This window comes from Symphodus melops (assembly GCF_947650265.1).
Source record: "Symphodus melops genome assembly, chromosome: 11".
Lineage (NCBI taxonomy): Eukaryota > Metazoa > Chordata > Actinopteri > Labriformes > Labridae > Symphodus > Symphodus melops.
In genome coordinates, this window is record NC_136701.1 from 25,764,250 (window position 1) to 25,778,865 (window position 14,616).

Sequence of the window (14,616 nt, forward strand, 5' to 3'; positions counted from 1 at the left end):
CAACAAAGACAAAAAGGTTTGAATGTCTCAGTTACGAGTTATATTGAAGCAAAATGTTGACGTGTAATACTAACTAACTAGTCAAGTTGCTTTTCCGATTTTGCACTTTTCCAAGTCTGTAATTTCTTTTTTGCGAGTGAATGCAGGGTGATTCACTCATGGACACTGAGATTGATCACACCTGCAGTCAATGTGGCGCTGGTTCCAGAGCTGCTCTCTGATTGGCCCAGGAGGACGGGTGTCGGGGTATTTAATGTGTGAGGAGACAGAGCATGATTAACATCTCCTCGTCTGCTGTGTGTGTGTGTGTGTGTGTGTGTGTGTGTGTGTGTGTGTGTGTGTGTGTGTGTGTGTGTGTGTGTGTGTGTGTGTGTGTGTGTGTGTGTGTGTGTGTGTGTGTGTGTGTGTGTGTGTGTGTGTGTGTGTGTGTGTGTGTGTGTGTGTGTGTGTGTGTGTGTGTGTGTGTGTGTGTGTGTGTGTGTGTGTGTGCGTGTGTGTGCATGTTGTCATCCTTTGCCCACTCACACTGTCCGCCGCCCAGAAGTGAAACACTGTGTTAAAACAAAAGTGAAGTATGGTTAGAAGGCACAAACTAAAAGGAAACTGGGTTGGATGTTTTTAGCAACACAGACAGAGTTAGAGGGCTCCATTTTCCATCTCTAGCTGACCTCTGGCAAAAACTGTCCTCCAAACAGCGTCTGTCCAAAATGAGCTCAGAGCAAGTCGAACTAGAAAGTCGGTTTGAGGCAAGCAGCAAAAAAAACAAACACGGCAGTTCCTCCAGTGTCCACTTGAGGCTGAAAAGCCATGTTTCCTTCTTGTCAGATCACAGAGGAAGAGAGCAGCTCTCTGATTGGCTGATTGATCACAGAGGGAGAGAGCAGCTCTCTGATTGGATGATTGATCACAGAGGGAGAAAGCAGTTCTCTGATTGGCTGATTGATCACAGAGGAAGAGAGCAGCTCTCTGATTGGCTGATTGATCACAGAGGGAGAGAGCAGCTCTCTGATTGGTCTCTTAATATTAACTGAATTCCTGAGCCATGTATTGAGACATTAACACGTCTACATGTACGTAGATGTTAAAACATAGAACTCACTTTAGGTAAAGCAGTGAGTCAGCCTACGGTTGTGATTCAGTCTTGATCACTGTATTCTTTTATTAACCCTTTCTTCGTTCTCTACAGCCCGTCTTCCTCCCCACATGCTCTGACCACTCGATGCAGTCCCTGAGACACGTCTTTCACGTCGCTCCTGGCGGGCTTGAAAAGGTCCTCGCAGTGAAAACACAATGAAGAGAAATGCCACGCTAACCTCTGAGGCGTCACCTTTCCTGCACAGAGTCACCTGCCATGCTTTGTTTCTCAGGCTTTATTCTTCAGCACACGGGAGGAAGAGTTCTCCTGAAAAAACATGTGACAGTGAAGTCAGAACTAAATGTCAGACACCTCTGAGGACTCGCTCCTTCCTTCACATTTAAAGGCTGGATTGTAAGGCGGCCATGTTTGTTGTGTTACCGTTTATAAAATGACTCATGATCATGTTGTCATGTTCTCTTCATTACTGCTGTGAGACACTTTCCCAGGAGGAAAAACACGGAACCAAGTCAAACATGTGCCGTGTTGAAGCAACATGTGGACTAACCATGAGTGTGTAGCTGCACTTTACATCAAACACAGCACGACTGAATTACAACTTCTGAGGGAGCAAACACACAGCGTCATCAATTATCACCAACCAGGGATCAAAAAGAGCAATATGAGTCAGTTAAAACATCCACAGCGTTACACGTCTGCCTGCAGATCATTAAAAAGACCTTTAAAAACATCCAAGGAAACCAGCGCCCCAAGATTTACAGCATCCTGCAGCCCAGTCTAAGAGAGAGGGAGGATAAATATTAAGATGGAAACAGACCATGAATACCCTTATAATAGAAATATGCCAGTGGTTTAGTCCACGGTCAAACACAGTGATATATGAGGTGGTCAGTAAGGGCTTGAAGAGTGAGCAGCTTCCTCTTCCTGCCCGGGGACAACAGCATCTCTTCTTTACTCAGACTAATGTTCCTTTTTCCTGATTCAAATAACAAACAGAGAATTACAAAACACAACCTTTGCTGACAGAAGAAAATCTTTCTCAGCAGACAAAAGTCTCAAGAATTCTGGAGTCTTGAGACTTTTGTCTGCTTGCTTGTGTAACGGTCTTAAAGCAGCCGCGTTTGAACAAAAGAATCACCAGTTTGTTCTTCTTGTTCTGCCGCGTTCAGATGAGTGGAGCTGAACAACAATGAGGCAGGAACACGGAGCGACAGAGGACATCTGTTTGTACTGTTTCTGCTTTGTGTGGAGGAGAAGTTGGTCTTCGCAGCAGTGCAGCAAGTCTGATAAGAAGAGAGCAGTCCATTCATTGTGTGAGGAGGATGACTCGGACCACCTCTGGTCAATACTTCCCTCTCCTCCTGCGTGCGAGGAGGAGAAGTCTTTCTGTTCTGTCAGATCAGACGGATCCACCTTAAAACCCCCGAGAGACACAATTACCTTTCTGTTTCTGTTTCACCTCATCCCTCTGCTCCTCCAACTCCCCCTTCAGCCACTTCACAGACAAGTCAATCTGTGCCCGAGGCTCACAAATCCCTCGCTGCCTCGTCTAAGAACAAGAAACTTCAGCGTGCACTAAGTGACCTGCTCCGGCCTCAGGTCAGACAAGTCGGACAAAAAGACATCAAAAGTTTTGCAACTGACCATTAACAAGTCAGGACGGGCAGGAATAGCTGTCAGACAGCTGCCTGATAGAAACCACAGGTCAGCGAGGGGGCGGGGCATCAAGCGGGATCACTAATGAGGCTTTCACACTCGCAGAAAAGTCCTGAAGACCTCCTGATAGTTCCAGGAGGAGCTGTACGTCCTCCTGGAATGATCCAGATGTTTTCAGGAGTGCAGATTTAACACAGTGTGAACCAGCAGCTCTACGTGCTGTGTAAGATGATTGTGTTGTTTCAGAGGTTGACAACTTGAAAAGGATAAAAAAAAAAAAACTAGAGTCCAGCTCCACACGCAGAACACAGATAACACTCCAGGAAATACGACATAACAGAAGCAGAAGCTCTTTTTGGGCACAGCAGCCCTTTGATGATGCTAATCGCCCAGAGTGTTCATTCTCCATCCTGCCTCAGCCAGACGTGCTCGAGGCAGGAGCCCCCCAGGCACACAGGCTCCTGCAGCTAGGCACTCCAGACCCCCCCCCCCCCCCGGAGAACAGCTCTGCAAGCCACTGCACACTCCATTATCCTCCAAAAGGGGTCATTACCCAGAGTTCCCGCTGAGAGCGAGAGAGCAGGCAGAGGACCACCGAGAGGCCGGCACTCAGGGAGTCCTCTCCCTCCTGCCAGCTCAGATTCTCTGCTGAGATTTGGAAACATTAAAATGTGATGACACGAGCTGAGAATAAAATGTGGCTTCTGTTCCTTGGTGATTTAAAATACAATGTGAAGATCAAGGTTTTCTTTGGCATGAGAAGGTCAAAGTGTGGCAGGTCTTTTAAAGGGTCTTTCCAACCCGGGTCTGATTCACAAACAGGTCCAGCTGCTTTTTTATCGCTCACTAAACCTGTGCAAATGAGTCAAAAATACCACGCTAACGTCCTCGTGCAGTTAGGGTGAAAAAATGACCATCTGATGAGAATGCACGATTCTCAACACAGGACACTTTATTCTTCTGCTCCACACCTGTTGGCTAAATCCTTCAATCATGACATCATCACACAGTCGAACAAAGTCAAGTTTGAGAAAGTTGTTTTTTCCAGTTCACTGTGAGAGGACTTGAACGTCTCACCGTGTGAACGCTAACATGTGAGCAGGTTAGAAAATCTCAGAAAGATTCAAAGGTCAACAAAACACAACGGCCACATTCAGGAGTCATGTTGAGGCATGGAGCACTCTGCTAACCAGGAGTCTGCTCCGATAACCACGACAAGATCCAGAGCTTCCCACTAAGAGCACAGATACACAAATAAACACCAGAGGTACACAAACACACCAGTCGTGCTATCAGCTGCTGACAGGCGACTGAAGACAGCCAAAACAGCTTTAAGGTTATAATTAAAACTTGATGAAACCACGCAAATATCTGCGCTTCAACTCGTGATTCTGTCACTCAACTTTTTGTGTGCACGACGCGAGAGAGAGAGGAGGCAGATTAAGTCGTCTAATTCCCTTCATGAGCTGCTTCAGCCAAGTGAAGTTTAACCTGTTCAACGGCTCCAGCTTTAAAGAAAAGACGTTACAGCGGTCTTTACGTGTGCACACTGGTCATGCTGTTGGAACAACCAGACAAACATGACATGACTTGAAGTTTCAGCCAGAGATTTTTATCAGACAGCTCCACTAAAGAAAACAAACCTCTGACTCGAGCAGGAGGTAAGTCATGTTGTGGTTAAAACCTTGAGACGGCTAGTCCATGCATGTTTATATTATTGGACATTTTTCAGTAGGATAAAATTCAGTGTATAAGAGGCACTTTTAAAACCTTATTTCATTGTAAAAGTGTGCTGCATCCGAACGTAGCAGTGGGATCCATATTCCAACATCAAATGATGAGAGCTGTATTTTTATGGCTCTGAGATTTGTCATCATGACTGCAGTTACAGTCACCACAATCAGTCTCTGCAGCCGACGGCTCAGGGTCGGGTTAACACGACCTGACGTGACTGAAAATATGACCTTTTGCAACCGACTGCTTCACTGTGCACCGCGCACATTTCACATGTCGGCTGCCTGGAGGAGCCTCCGTACAACAACCTGTAGGCCGTCTGCGCCCCAAGCTGCGCCTCCTTCCACCATCTTTCCTCTGTCATGAGCTCGTCATGGTGAACACTGGTGCACTGGTCAGTACATATATTGTGTGGCGTGCTCCTCAGACAGCAGGTGGGCGTGGCCAGTCTGTACTGTCAGCTGTGAGCTGGACTATCGTACAGGTTGCTGGCAGGATAACACACTCCCCCTGGTGAGAACGGACGGTACTCAAAGATCCACACAGCTGCAGACAAAGTGACGGATGGAAATCATCACACAGGGAGACAGATTCAACATCAGACCCTGAAAAACACACACTGATGTGACCTAGACTGGATTTTACCGCTCATGGTGTCTTGACTATGCAACATCACAAAGACAGACGTACGCATGATACTGATTCTTAAATCTGAACCTTCACTATAATTAGTTACCCTCCTTGCACAGGGTTGTTGTTCATTGGTAATGTACAGCTGTGTTGGCAGTGCTGGGATCACAGCCTGAGCTGGATCCTCTCCAAACTCCTCTGAGCTGCTCAAATAAGCTCCTTATTCTCATGTCAGAGGGAGGCGTACAGAGCTGCGGTGCTGCCGTCACGTCTGAAAGAAAAGATTCATACCAAAGGAACATTTCTCGATGTGGAGCATATTCTGATTTGTAGATCTGATAAACAGCCTGATCAGTGAGAGCTACAAATAAAACTCTGAATTCATCCAAGAAGAAGAAGAAGAAGCAGCAGCAGGAGCCGCCCTGCAGTCTCCTCTCTCGCTCTGTGTGACCGCCTCGCTGTCAGCACTATTCAGGACACAGACCGGTGACTCATCATGTTTCTCCAGAGCTTAGCTTCATTCAACACGGGGATACTTCCGGACAGATGTGGCCTTCACAGCTTCGCCTCGTCGTCCTCCCAGCAGCCCTCCATGCTCTCCTGCACGCTCTCTCTGCTCTGCTGCGTCTGAACCGTGCTGACGAGGAGAGACAGATCACTCCTCCATATTAACACTGCAATCTAAAGTCAGTGTGGTCAGGGGGAGCACAGGAATAAGCGTGTGTGCTGCAGGAAGCCACTCAGCCACACCGCTTTCAGCTTTTAAATACAAGCGAGCAAAACCTGCTTCTCCCCTTTCCACGTTTCAACGACAGGTTTAAGCCGACCGCCTTCACAAGACTTTATCTTCATTAGATCAAAACTCCTAGGCTCCTTCACATCCAGGTAGTGGAGCGAGGAGAGAGGGCCTCAGAGCTGTAGCACCGGCTCGTGGCGTGCGGCCCGCTTGCCTTTGAGCATAACTTTTGACCAGCATCCAGGTGCCACAATATAAAGTCTCAATAATTAAGCACAGCTGAGCTGTGAGTCGGCTAGTCGTGCACATCTCTAATGAAGACGTGTCCCTCTCTAATCTTTGAGAACACAACATGCAGGACTGCTGTTCATTTATATTCCATCATATCGAACGCATCGGCCTGGGAGTTCTTGTTTGCAGCTCGTTCTGTTTGTCTTTAATCTGCTCTGATCTCATTCTGATGGTTTAAGAAGCGCGTCGTCGACGAGCGAGGCAGACAGAAGGCAACAAGGGGAGGAAAATATCCGCTGTGAAAGTCTCTAACAAGACTTATGTGAGAAAAGGCTGAATGGGATTAGAGTATTGATTTTGATCTACTTCAGTGCTGCCATAAACGCCCACAGCCAGAATTCAAACACACAAACACACACTTTCTTTCTTCCTCTTCTCATTTTCTTTGTTCGTTCTGTTTGTCTTTAAAAGTTTAAAAATCCAGCAGGACAGTTTCCGGCGCCGCGGTGAAGTTTGTCAAAGCAGATCGCACGTCCATCAGGACGCCACACATGCCACATGACCACGAGCGCTCTCCTCAGAACATCCCGCCGCTCTAACGTCCTGACTTTAAATCAGTGAGGCAGGCGCTGCTGCAGCCTGGAGACCTTTCACCCCATCGGCTCAAAAATACAAACTGTCTGTTTGTCACGGACACATTTGATTGGGTACGGACGGAATAAACTTTGGGGTAAAATCTTCAATCTGTGTTCCCTTTGGTTAAATCGAGTTTGTCATGTTGTGACAATAAAGAAGAATTTAACCACAATAATCTGCCGTCTTTAAGCTTCACTGTGAAGTCGCCGTCCTGTCAGAGATGTTTACAGAACACACAGGGAGGATGCTAAAGTTTACTCTTAACATCTTCCAGTCTAATCAAACTGTTTCACTTCCTCTGGATATTCAGCCTGTAACTCTGTCCAGTCAGAGATGAAGATATAGGACATGTGAAGACAATCTGTTCTCTCATAAAAGTATCAGAGAGGAAACGGCACGTCACAAAACACAGGTGATGTCACCTCAGGGAGAGTCAGTGAGGAGCGAAACACAACATCTGTCTTTAATCTGTGAACGCGCTCAATGAAAGTGTAAAACATCATGAGCAACAGAAATACAGCCGCGGGACATGTCCGTACTGGGAAACACAAAGAACAAGAACAAGAATGTTGTTTTCTCAGAGGCAGAGAAGAAGAGAGCCATCAGACTCAAAGCAGAGACGCTGAATCACTGTTCAGCCATGAAGCTGGTGAGTCAGTCAGGAGGAGACATCGTGATCAATCCCTCGTCTCCTCGTCCTCTCGTCCACTCACTTCAAAGCTGGAGAAGGAGAAACTGTGAAATCGATGCAGCCATCGATGAGAGAAGCGATCTTTTGTCGTATTTGTGTCTGTTGATTGGAGCTGGATGGAGTCAGACGCCACACTGACTGCTGCATCACGCTGAAGGAGCTGCTTTTAAAAAGTAATACAGAGTGTGTTTGGAATCTCGTTAGAGACGCAGAGAAGTCGAACGCCTTCATCACGTTTAGAGAGGAAAAGTGTTTCACTCAGGGCGGCTCTTCTTCTCACACACACTCAGACGCCTCATCCTCTTCATGCGTAGTGCCACTGTGTTTCTCTGTAAGGATTCATACCTCAACCTGCACACTCTCTCTGCTCTGTGTTTTCACTCTCTTTGCTGCTGTGCACTAAACGTGTCATTTGGTCTATCCGTGGTTTGTTTCGAGCTTCTCTTTTCTGGAGCGGCCGTCACACGACACGCAGGCTGTCCAGGCTTCAGCGTGGGCTGACACAGAATTAAAATCTGTATTCTTTATTTGTATAGCGTCAAGTCCTAACAAGTGTTTTCTCAAGACACAAGGTCAAAGACTTTACTTATTGCTTTCTGGTCAACCGAAGCAGAAGTGATCGAGCTGTTCATCAAGAGAGGCTTTGATTTTAAATCCAGAAGGTTTGAGTTGTGCAGCTTCTCCAATGATTTGATTTGTTGTTTTTGGACTAAAAATACTTCACTGATGTCTCTCACCATTGCTTACAGACTGTATACCATGACTGCAATAACTGGTTTCTTCACTGAACCTGATAGTTGCTCACTCCAACAACCAGTCCATGAAGGCTTTCACATCAATTATCATCAAATAAAAACTCAACTAAGTCTGCTTATCATGAAGGGAAAACTTGAATCATGCACCTGCCTGCAACACATCAATCTGCAAGATTAAAAAGAAGAGCAGAAGACAACTCGTCTCCTCTCTCTGGAATCAGCTGCTCATCTCATTTTCTGCTTTAACTCTGTAAAAAAGGCACCAGCAGGTAAAAAAGGCACCAGCAGATAAAAAAGGCACCAGCAGGTAAAAAAGGCAGCAGCAGGTAAAAAAGGCAGCAGCAGGTAAAAAAAGGCGTTAAATCTCGAACTCGCCTCACTGATTGGACGGGAAAGCGCTGTCCATGGTGCTGAACCTGAGCAGACCGGATCGTGCCGGGGTGCTCTCCATGGTCCTGACGCTGCAGCTCTTACAGATTTTACTCTGCTCTCCTCTGACATCATTTTCTGCTCATCATTTCTTAAACATTTTTTATTTCTCAACGTTTCCATGTGAAGCCCTGAGACTCCCTGAGAATCCACGGAGCTCAGTGCAGGAGGTCTTCCTTACCTGTACGGAGAGGATCCCGGCCGCCCCGTCCACGTTACTGGGCGAGTTGTCGAACACTCGGTCCCGGTACAAAGACCACAGCCCGACGTTCGGGAGGAAAAGGAGAGCCGCTATGAGCAGGCCGGCGAACTGCAGCAGCCTCTTCTCTTTCCGCCTCATCTCTCCGCTGGGAGAAAGCGCGAGGAGCAGCAGCAGCAGCGGCGGTGAAAACTAACGCTCCCTGCTCCTCCGAGCGGTGACAACTTTCACTCTGACTGAGGGGAGAGACTGCGCTCGAGCTCGTTCAAATACCCGAGCAGACGTCACGTCCGGTCGTGGCTTTCAAAATAAAACGCTTCACACGCGCACAAGGTTCTTTCAGTTCTCTCGACTGATCCAATCTCATGTCGAGGTTCAAAAACTCACCGCCAAGACCGAGACACACTTGACACCCTTCGGTGCATCATACAACTGAAACCACATTGAGTCAACTACAACTTAACAAGGAACAGTTTGACAACGACAACAAGACGGAAGGATCACGGAAGTAATCAGACACAGGTGAGACTAACGACAGGTCGTGAATCTGCAGCACCTCATGCTCCCATGTACAGAGGCTCTACTTCTTGTTGCTGTGGGTTCAAATCCAACCTCAGCCTTTTGCTGCATGTCGTCCCCCACTTTCTCCACAGCACATGTCCTGTCTCTCTTCTGCTGTAACAATAACTTTTAAACAAAATACACACAAGGGAAACGAGCCGCAGCAAGGAAGAAAACAGGAAGTTCTTTCCAAACATGAAAAGAAATTAAACTAAACCAGACACTAAAGTTTCCTAACTGCTGACATTTCAAACTGCTCTTCACATTTCTCCTGTATGTTGGCTCCTTGCTGTTTCATGTTGTTGCAGCTGTTTCACAATGACACCCCGAGCACAAAGTCTAAACGGAAAGTAGAGGAATAAATCTGAAAATGATTCTCGTTGAATGTTGTTTTTCTTGACTTTTTATGAGAACAGAAACAAATGCTGCTCGTTTTAAATGTCAAAGCAGTGTTCTCCACGAGCCAGGAAGAAAAATCAAAATGTATTTCTGCAGGATAAAAACAGCTTCAAAATAAAACAAACACACAACATTACAGTCGACAGCGTAAAGCTGAAGAATGATTGCTCCTGAATGCTGTAAAGTTCGAGCTCAGCTGGTGTCAAATCAATTCTCAAAATGACACACCGTGCACACGCACACACACACTCTGCACACACACATACACACGCACACACACACACACACACACTCAGTGCAGACAGGTGTGATTAGGCTGCAGGAGGTCAATGAATCTTTCTCCCAGTGTTAGTCCAGGATCTGTTTAGGTTTTTTGGGTCATTTCTGATATTTTTATTAATTCACTGTATATATATATAAAAGCTTTATTTTAAAATGTTTTATTTATAATAACTGAAGCACTACTCTCTTACTTTCATTATTTAGATGTTTGTTGTGATGCACAGCCACTTCCTGTCAAGTTTTAAATTCTCACTTTGTGTGATGTCCCTGCTTGTCCTGTAGGTCTCATGATGCGTTCTTTAAGGAGGCCGTAACAGCATCACTGCTGGGTTACCCTGGGTCCTGAGTCTTTGTGTTGACTCCATCCTTAATAGCTTCGACAGAAGCCTCTTCACTTCGTGTGTTTCTCACAGCAGCACCTGTAAATATTCTAAACACTGTAGATACATTTCAACACGTGAAAGGCAGAGGAGTTGTTTAACTCTGAGAATATTCTCAACCTGCTGAGAGTGTTTGTCTCTCTGCATTTCCACCTAATATCTCATCACTTTCATGAATGGGCGAGCGTTGGAGGCTTTTAGGTATCAACAAAAAAAGAGTCCTCACTCTGTGTATGAACATGATGCCTCCTCATCAGTGTGAAGAGGAGTCGATATATAGACTTGTGTGCACACGGTCAGAAGAGTAAAGTGCTTCTAACGGACCAATCAGAGAGCTGCTCTCTTCCTGTGTGATCATGAAGGAAACCTGCTGTGTTGAAGCTTCTCTGACAACAATGCAGCAGCCAGTATGTCCTCCTTCTAACTTTAGATTCTGCTCCTGAATGCTCTGGATCTGATTGGACCAGAGAAGGTAGGCGGGGCTTTGAAGGCCGTTTTGGACGCCCCTGGGTTTGCCAGATATGAGAGCAGTTATCAGGTGAACAGGTGTTGCAGCGATGGAAGCGGGCAGTGGAACTGCTTCAGATAGAAGTGATTGTACCCGAGCTAAAAAGCCTCTGCATGTTTCTAATAAGCTCCAGCAGCAGAAAGCTGCTCAAACTAGGATCAATGTTGGAGATGAAACATGGAGAGAGGTTAGAACGCAGAAAGCTTTACAGACCCATGCAGAGCTGGCTAAACACTGAAGCTACAGTGTCTCTACATGCAGAGCTGGCTAAACACTGAAGCTACAGTGTCCACCACATGCAGAGCTGGCTAAACACTGAAGCTACAGTGTCCACCACATGCAGAGCTGGCTAAACACTGAAGCTACAGTGTCCACCACATGCAGAGCTGGCTAAACACTGAAGCTCCAGTGTCCACCACATGCAGAGCTGGCTAAACACTGAAGCTACAGTGTCTCTACATGCAGAGCTGGCTAAACACTGAAGCTACAGTGTCCACCATGTGCAGTCTATTAATCTGCTCTTAATTATGCCCTCATGCATCATCTACAGAACCACGAAGGCCGTGAGAAATTATTAATATTAAACAAGCAAGAGTAAGAACGCATTTGTATTCCAGTTGTTCCTCGAAGGCATCTTGATGGAATCGTTCTGCTTACTTCACCTGGGGGAGCAGGATTCACCTGGCAGTTCATCGGGACAGAATGATGCTTCAGTAATTGCTTATCAGAGAAGTCAGGGCCCGGCCCGCTCTGAATGAGCCCTGCTAATGGCTTTCAGCACAGAGGAGTGAATCAGTGCTCGGCCATCACAGGATATTAATGCTGGCATTTCAACCACTTTGATGCGCTGTGAATTACCTTGATTTTTTTTCCCCCAACCTCTTTCAGATCCTCATTGAGCCTGTGACACGAGCTGGAGCGGTTATAAAGCGTAAATCCCCTCCACATTCAGAGGTTGCAGGGTTCATCCATAATTCATGCGGGAAGACGCTGAACAGATTGAATTGTCACAACTCAGCCTCTTATAGATGGAGAGAACGAGAGAGGAATGAGCTGCTGGCTCGCTCTCTCCCCCTCTCTCTCCCTCGGTGTCCGGAGCGGGAATAGAGAGAGAGCAGGATTAACATGGAGAGACTCCAACACATCCTGGGTTCAAATCCAATCTGTTCAACAAGGTGGCTAATCTGCAGTTAACCCTCACTCGCTCTGAGATGAGATAAGGGAGATGCCTGACTGCTTTAGGAGTGAGGATTTATTTTTATTGTGTGTGTCAGAGGTCACGGAGGGGCGGCCAATCAGCTGCCACTTGACACAATGAGGAATCCAGGGGTTGAGGTGAAGAAGAGGAGGGTGGCTGTTCCTTTCATACATCTCACAGCCAGACTATGCAGAAGTGAAAATTACTTTACTTATCAAATTTGAATGATGCATGAAATCTCACCTTTGCATTCCAGCTGCACCCCCCCCCCCCCCCCCCCCAGGCTTTAGGGTCAAGCGTAGCTGGATCAGAGTCCCTGATGTGAAACCAGTCTGAGTGGATGAAGCTGCTTTTAGTGCATTCGGACAGTGAAACGTTTGTTGCATGATCAGAACAGGTGAGCACAGATTCGTGTTAAATCATGACCACAGCACATTAACCTCTGCCTCGCGCCGCCACTTTGCTTAATGTGACCATTTTCTAATCCAGCTGAATGAGCTGAACATCGGCTGGCACCGTTTTCATGGAGACAAAACAGATAAATGTGGGTCATTTTTAAAAGCAGCAGCAGCTTTTTCAGTTAATGAGAAACAGAAATACTCTCTGTGGAGACTCTTTCTGCCAGGCGGCAAACAACGACCACGACACGGAGCGACTGCGGGGGGTCGTTGATGGATACTCGCCGCTGTGTCTCAGCTCAGAGGTGTGTGTGTGGTCCGCTCGTGTACGCCCGCTGTTCACGTCTTTCCTCGTCTGCTGGATTGCGGTTTGTGTTACTGGACACGTTGTAGAATCACAGTGTTGTCATTTCTGCTTCACCTTTGCTGCCGTTGCCATGGTTACGTCAGTTGTGCTTCCTGTCACATGAAAAGGAACAGGCTGAGTCCGTCCTCCCCCAACACAACATGACTTCTGATAATACGGGACTCAAATGTGCTGTTTGAAATCGGGGCGGCCCCGATCGTCTCACGAGCAGATCGAGGAGCTTCAGATAATCTCTGCTGTCTTTGGATAAGTCCGTCGTCTTGTAGGACGTCCCCCGCTCTAATCAAAGTTCACTGTTCATATAACGGAGGGCCGGCACTCGCTCAGTCCATAGGACTCTCAACTTTAATGAAAGTCAGCCGCTCTGTTCAGCATTCAATCACTAATAATGCCTCTGCAGCTGGAGAATCCTCCAATGAGGAAGCTCGGACACTGGCTCCGCTCTCCTTCTGTTGGTCATAAAGAGTCTGCATACACGTTTCATGTGTGAAAGTGTCCTTTCTTAACGCTACAAAAGGTCAGAGAGAGGTAATTCACTCTCTCTCACGGGAAGACGGAGAGAAATATGACTCGTCCGCTGAGTTTTAGAGTGGATCTGAAGCACTTTGCTGTCCTCTTGCTTTCTGTGTAATTGCTCAGCTTTTCTGGCTAAATGTGTCACAGAGCAATCTTTTATGAGGGCGAGCACGGGAGATTCAAACCCAAAGACGAAACAATAAAAACCACAGCGGCTTAAAAGTGATCAGCCCGTCTCCTCACACTCCACAAAAGTTGAATCTTATCAAGTGGTTTCGTCTTGAGACACAAACGAGTCCAGATAAATACAGGTATCTGCTGGTGCAGTGAGCATATAGAAGTGTATGAGATGTAGGCCGGTAGACATTTTTACTTCTAATAACCAGTTCAGCTCGGTTTAACTGTGGAGGCTCATCGGCAGCGGCCGCCATGCTGGAAATGCTGTCTCAGGCTAACTTTGAGTCAAGCTAACGACAGGCTGAGAGCTGAGGCGGGTTTTAAGCCTCCTGACAAACCGTTACACGGCGCCCACCTGTCAATCAGTTACCAGGCTGTAATCATGCTGTGTGTAGCCTCTAGTGGACACTTTGACAAACTGCAGGAATTTGCACTTCCACGTTAGCTTCATTTTTTCGACACTGAAGGTTGCTGCTTGATGTCAACATACTAAATGTGCTGACTAAGCTAGCTAGGAGCCGTACTTGCAGCCTACTGTTTTGCCAAGAGCTCTTCAATGTGTAAAAGGCAAACATGGCGAGTCCATCTGCCAACAATGATCCTCTTTCTTCTTCCACATCTATCGTGCTGCTCGTCCGGCTTCCAGCTCGACTTTCTCTTTTACTCTCCTCGAGTCGCCTTCATCCGCCATCGTCCTCTCCGTCTCTTTGCCTCAGCGGTTGAATCAAACAGCACAGAGGCAGGCTAACTGCTCGGTAGCTTTTAGCTGAAAGCGTGCGTGTGAGCTAGCGTTGTAAAGCAGTGTGCACACGTGGGAGAGAGCCATGCAACGCTGAGTAATCTCCATAAAGCTGAAATTAGGCGACCAGGTTCTTCTGTGGGTGAGGAGAGAAGGCGTTCTCCCTTTACAAAGTTATTGTTCAGATCAACTTTGAAGTGTTTATTTTAAGGCTGTTAAAGTTAAACTGCTTTAAAATCAAACTGCAGCTCCATCTTTTCTTTGTCTCATGGCGAGTTCGAGTGTGACTATCATAAAA

The 14,616-nt window shown here is 46.7% G+C and overlaps 1 protein-coding gene across 2 annotated transcripts in view; it reads right to left on the bottom strand.

The window, feature by feature from the left end:
* LOC306831627 (polypeptide N-acetylgalactosaminyltransferase 10-like) overlaps nt 1-14,157 on the bottom strand; it is a 46,961-nt gene extending 32,804 nt beyond the window's left edge. The window contains exons 1-2 of one of the 2 annotated variants that reach the window (XM_079355818.1): nt 14,153-14,157; nt 8,776-8,985 (exon numbers count right to left, since the gene is read on the bottom strand). In XM_079355818.1, coding sequence (XP_079211944.1) covers nt 8,776-8,934 — 159 coding nt within the window. In that variant the 5' untranslated portion in view covers nt 8,935-8,985; nt 14,153-14,157. Of the gene's footprint in view, nt 1-8,775; nt 9,072-14,152 lie in introns of those variants that run through there. The other variant, XM_079355819.1, reaches the window with a different exon arrangement.
* Nucleotides 14,158-14,616: the final 459 nt, after the last annotated feature.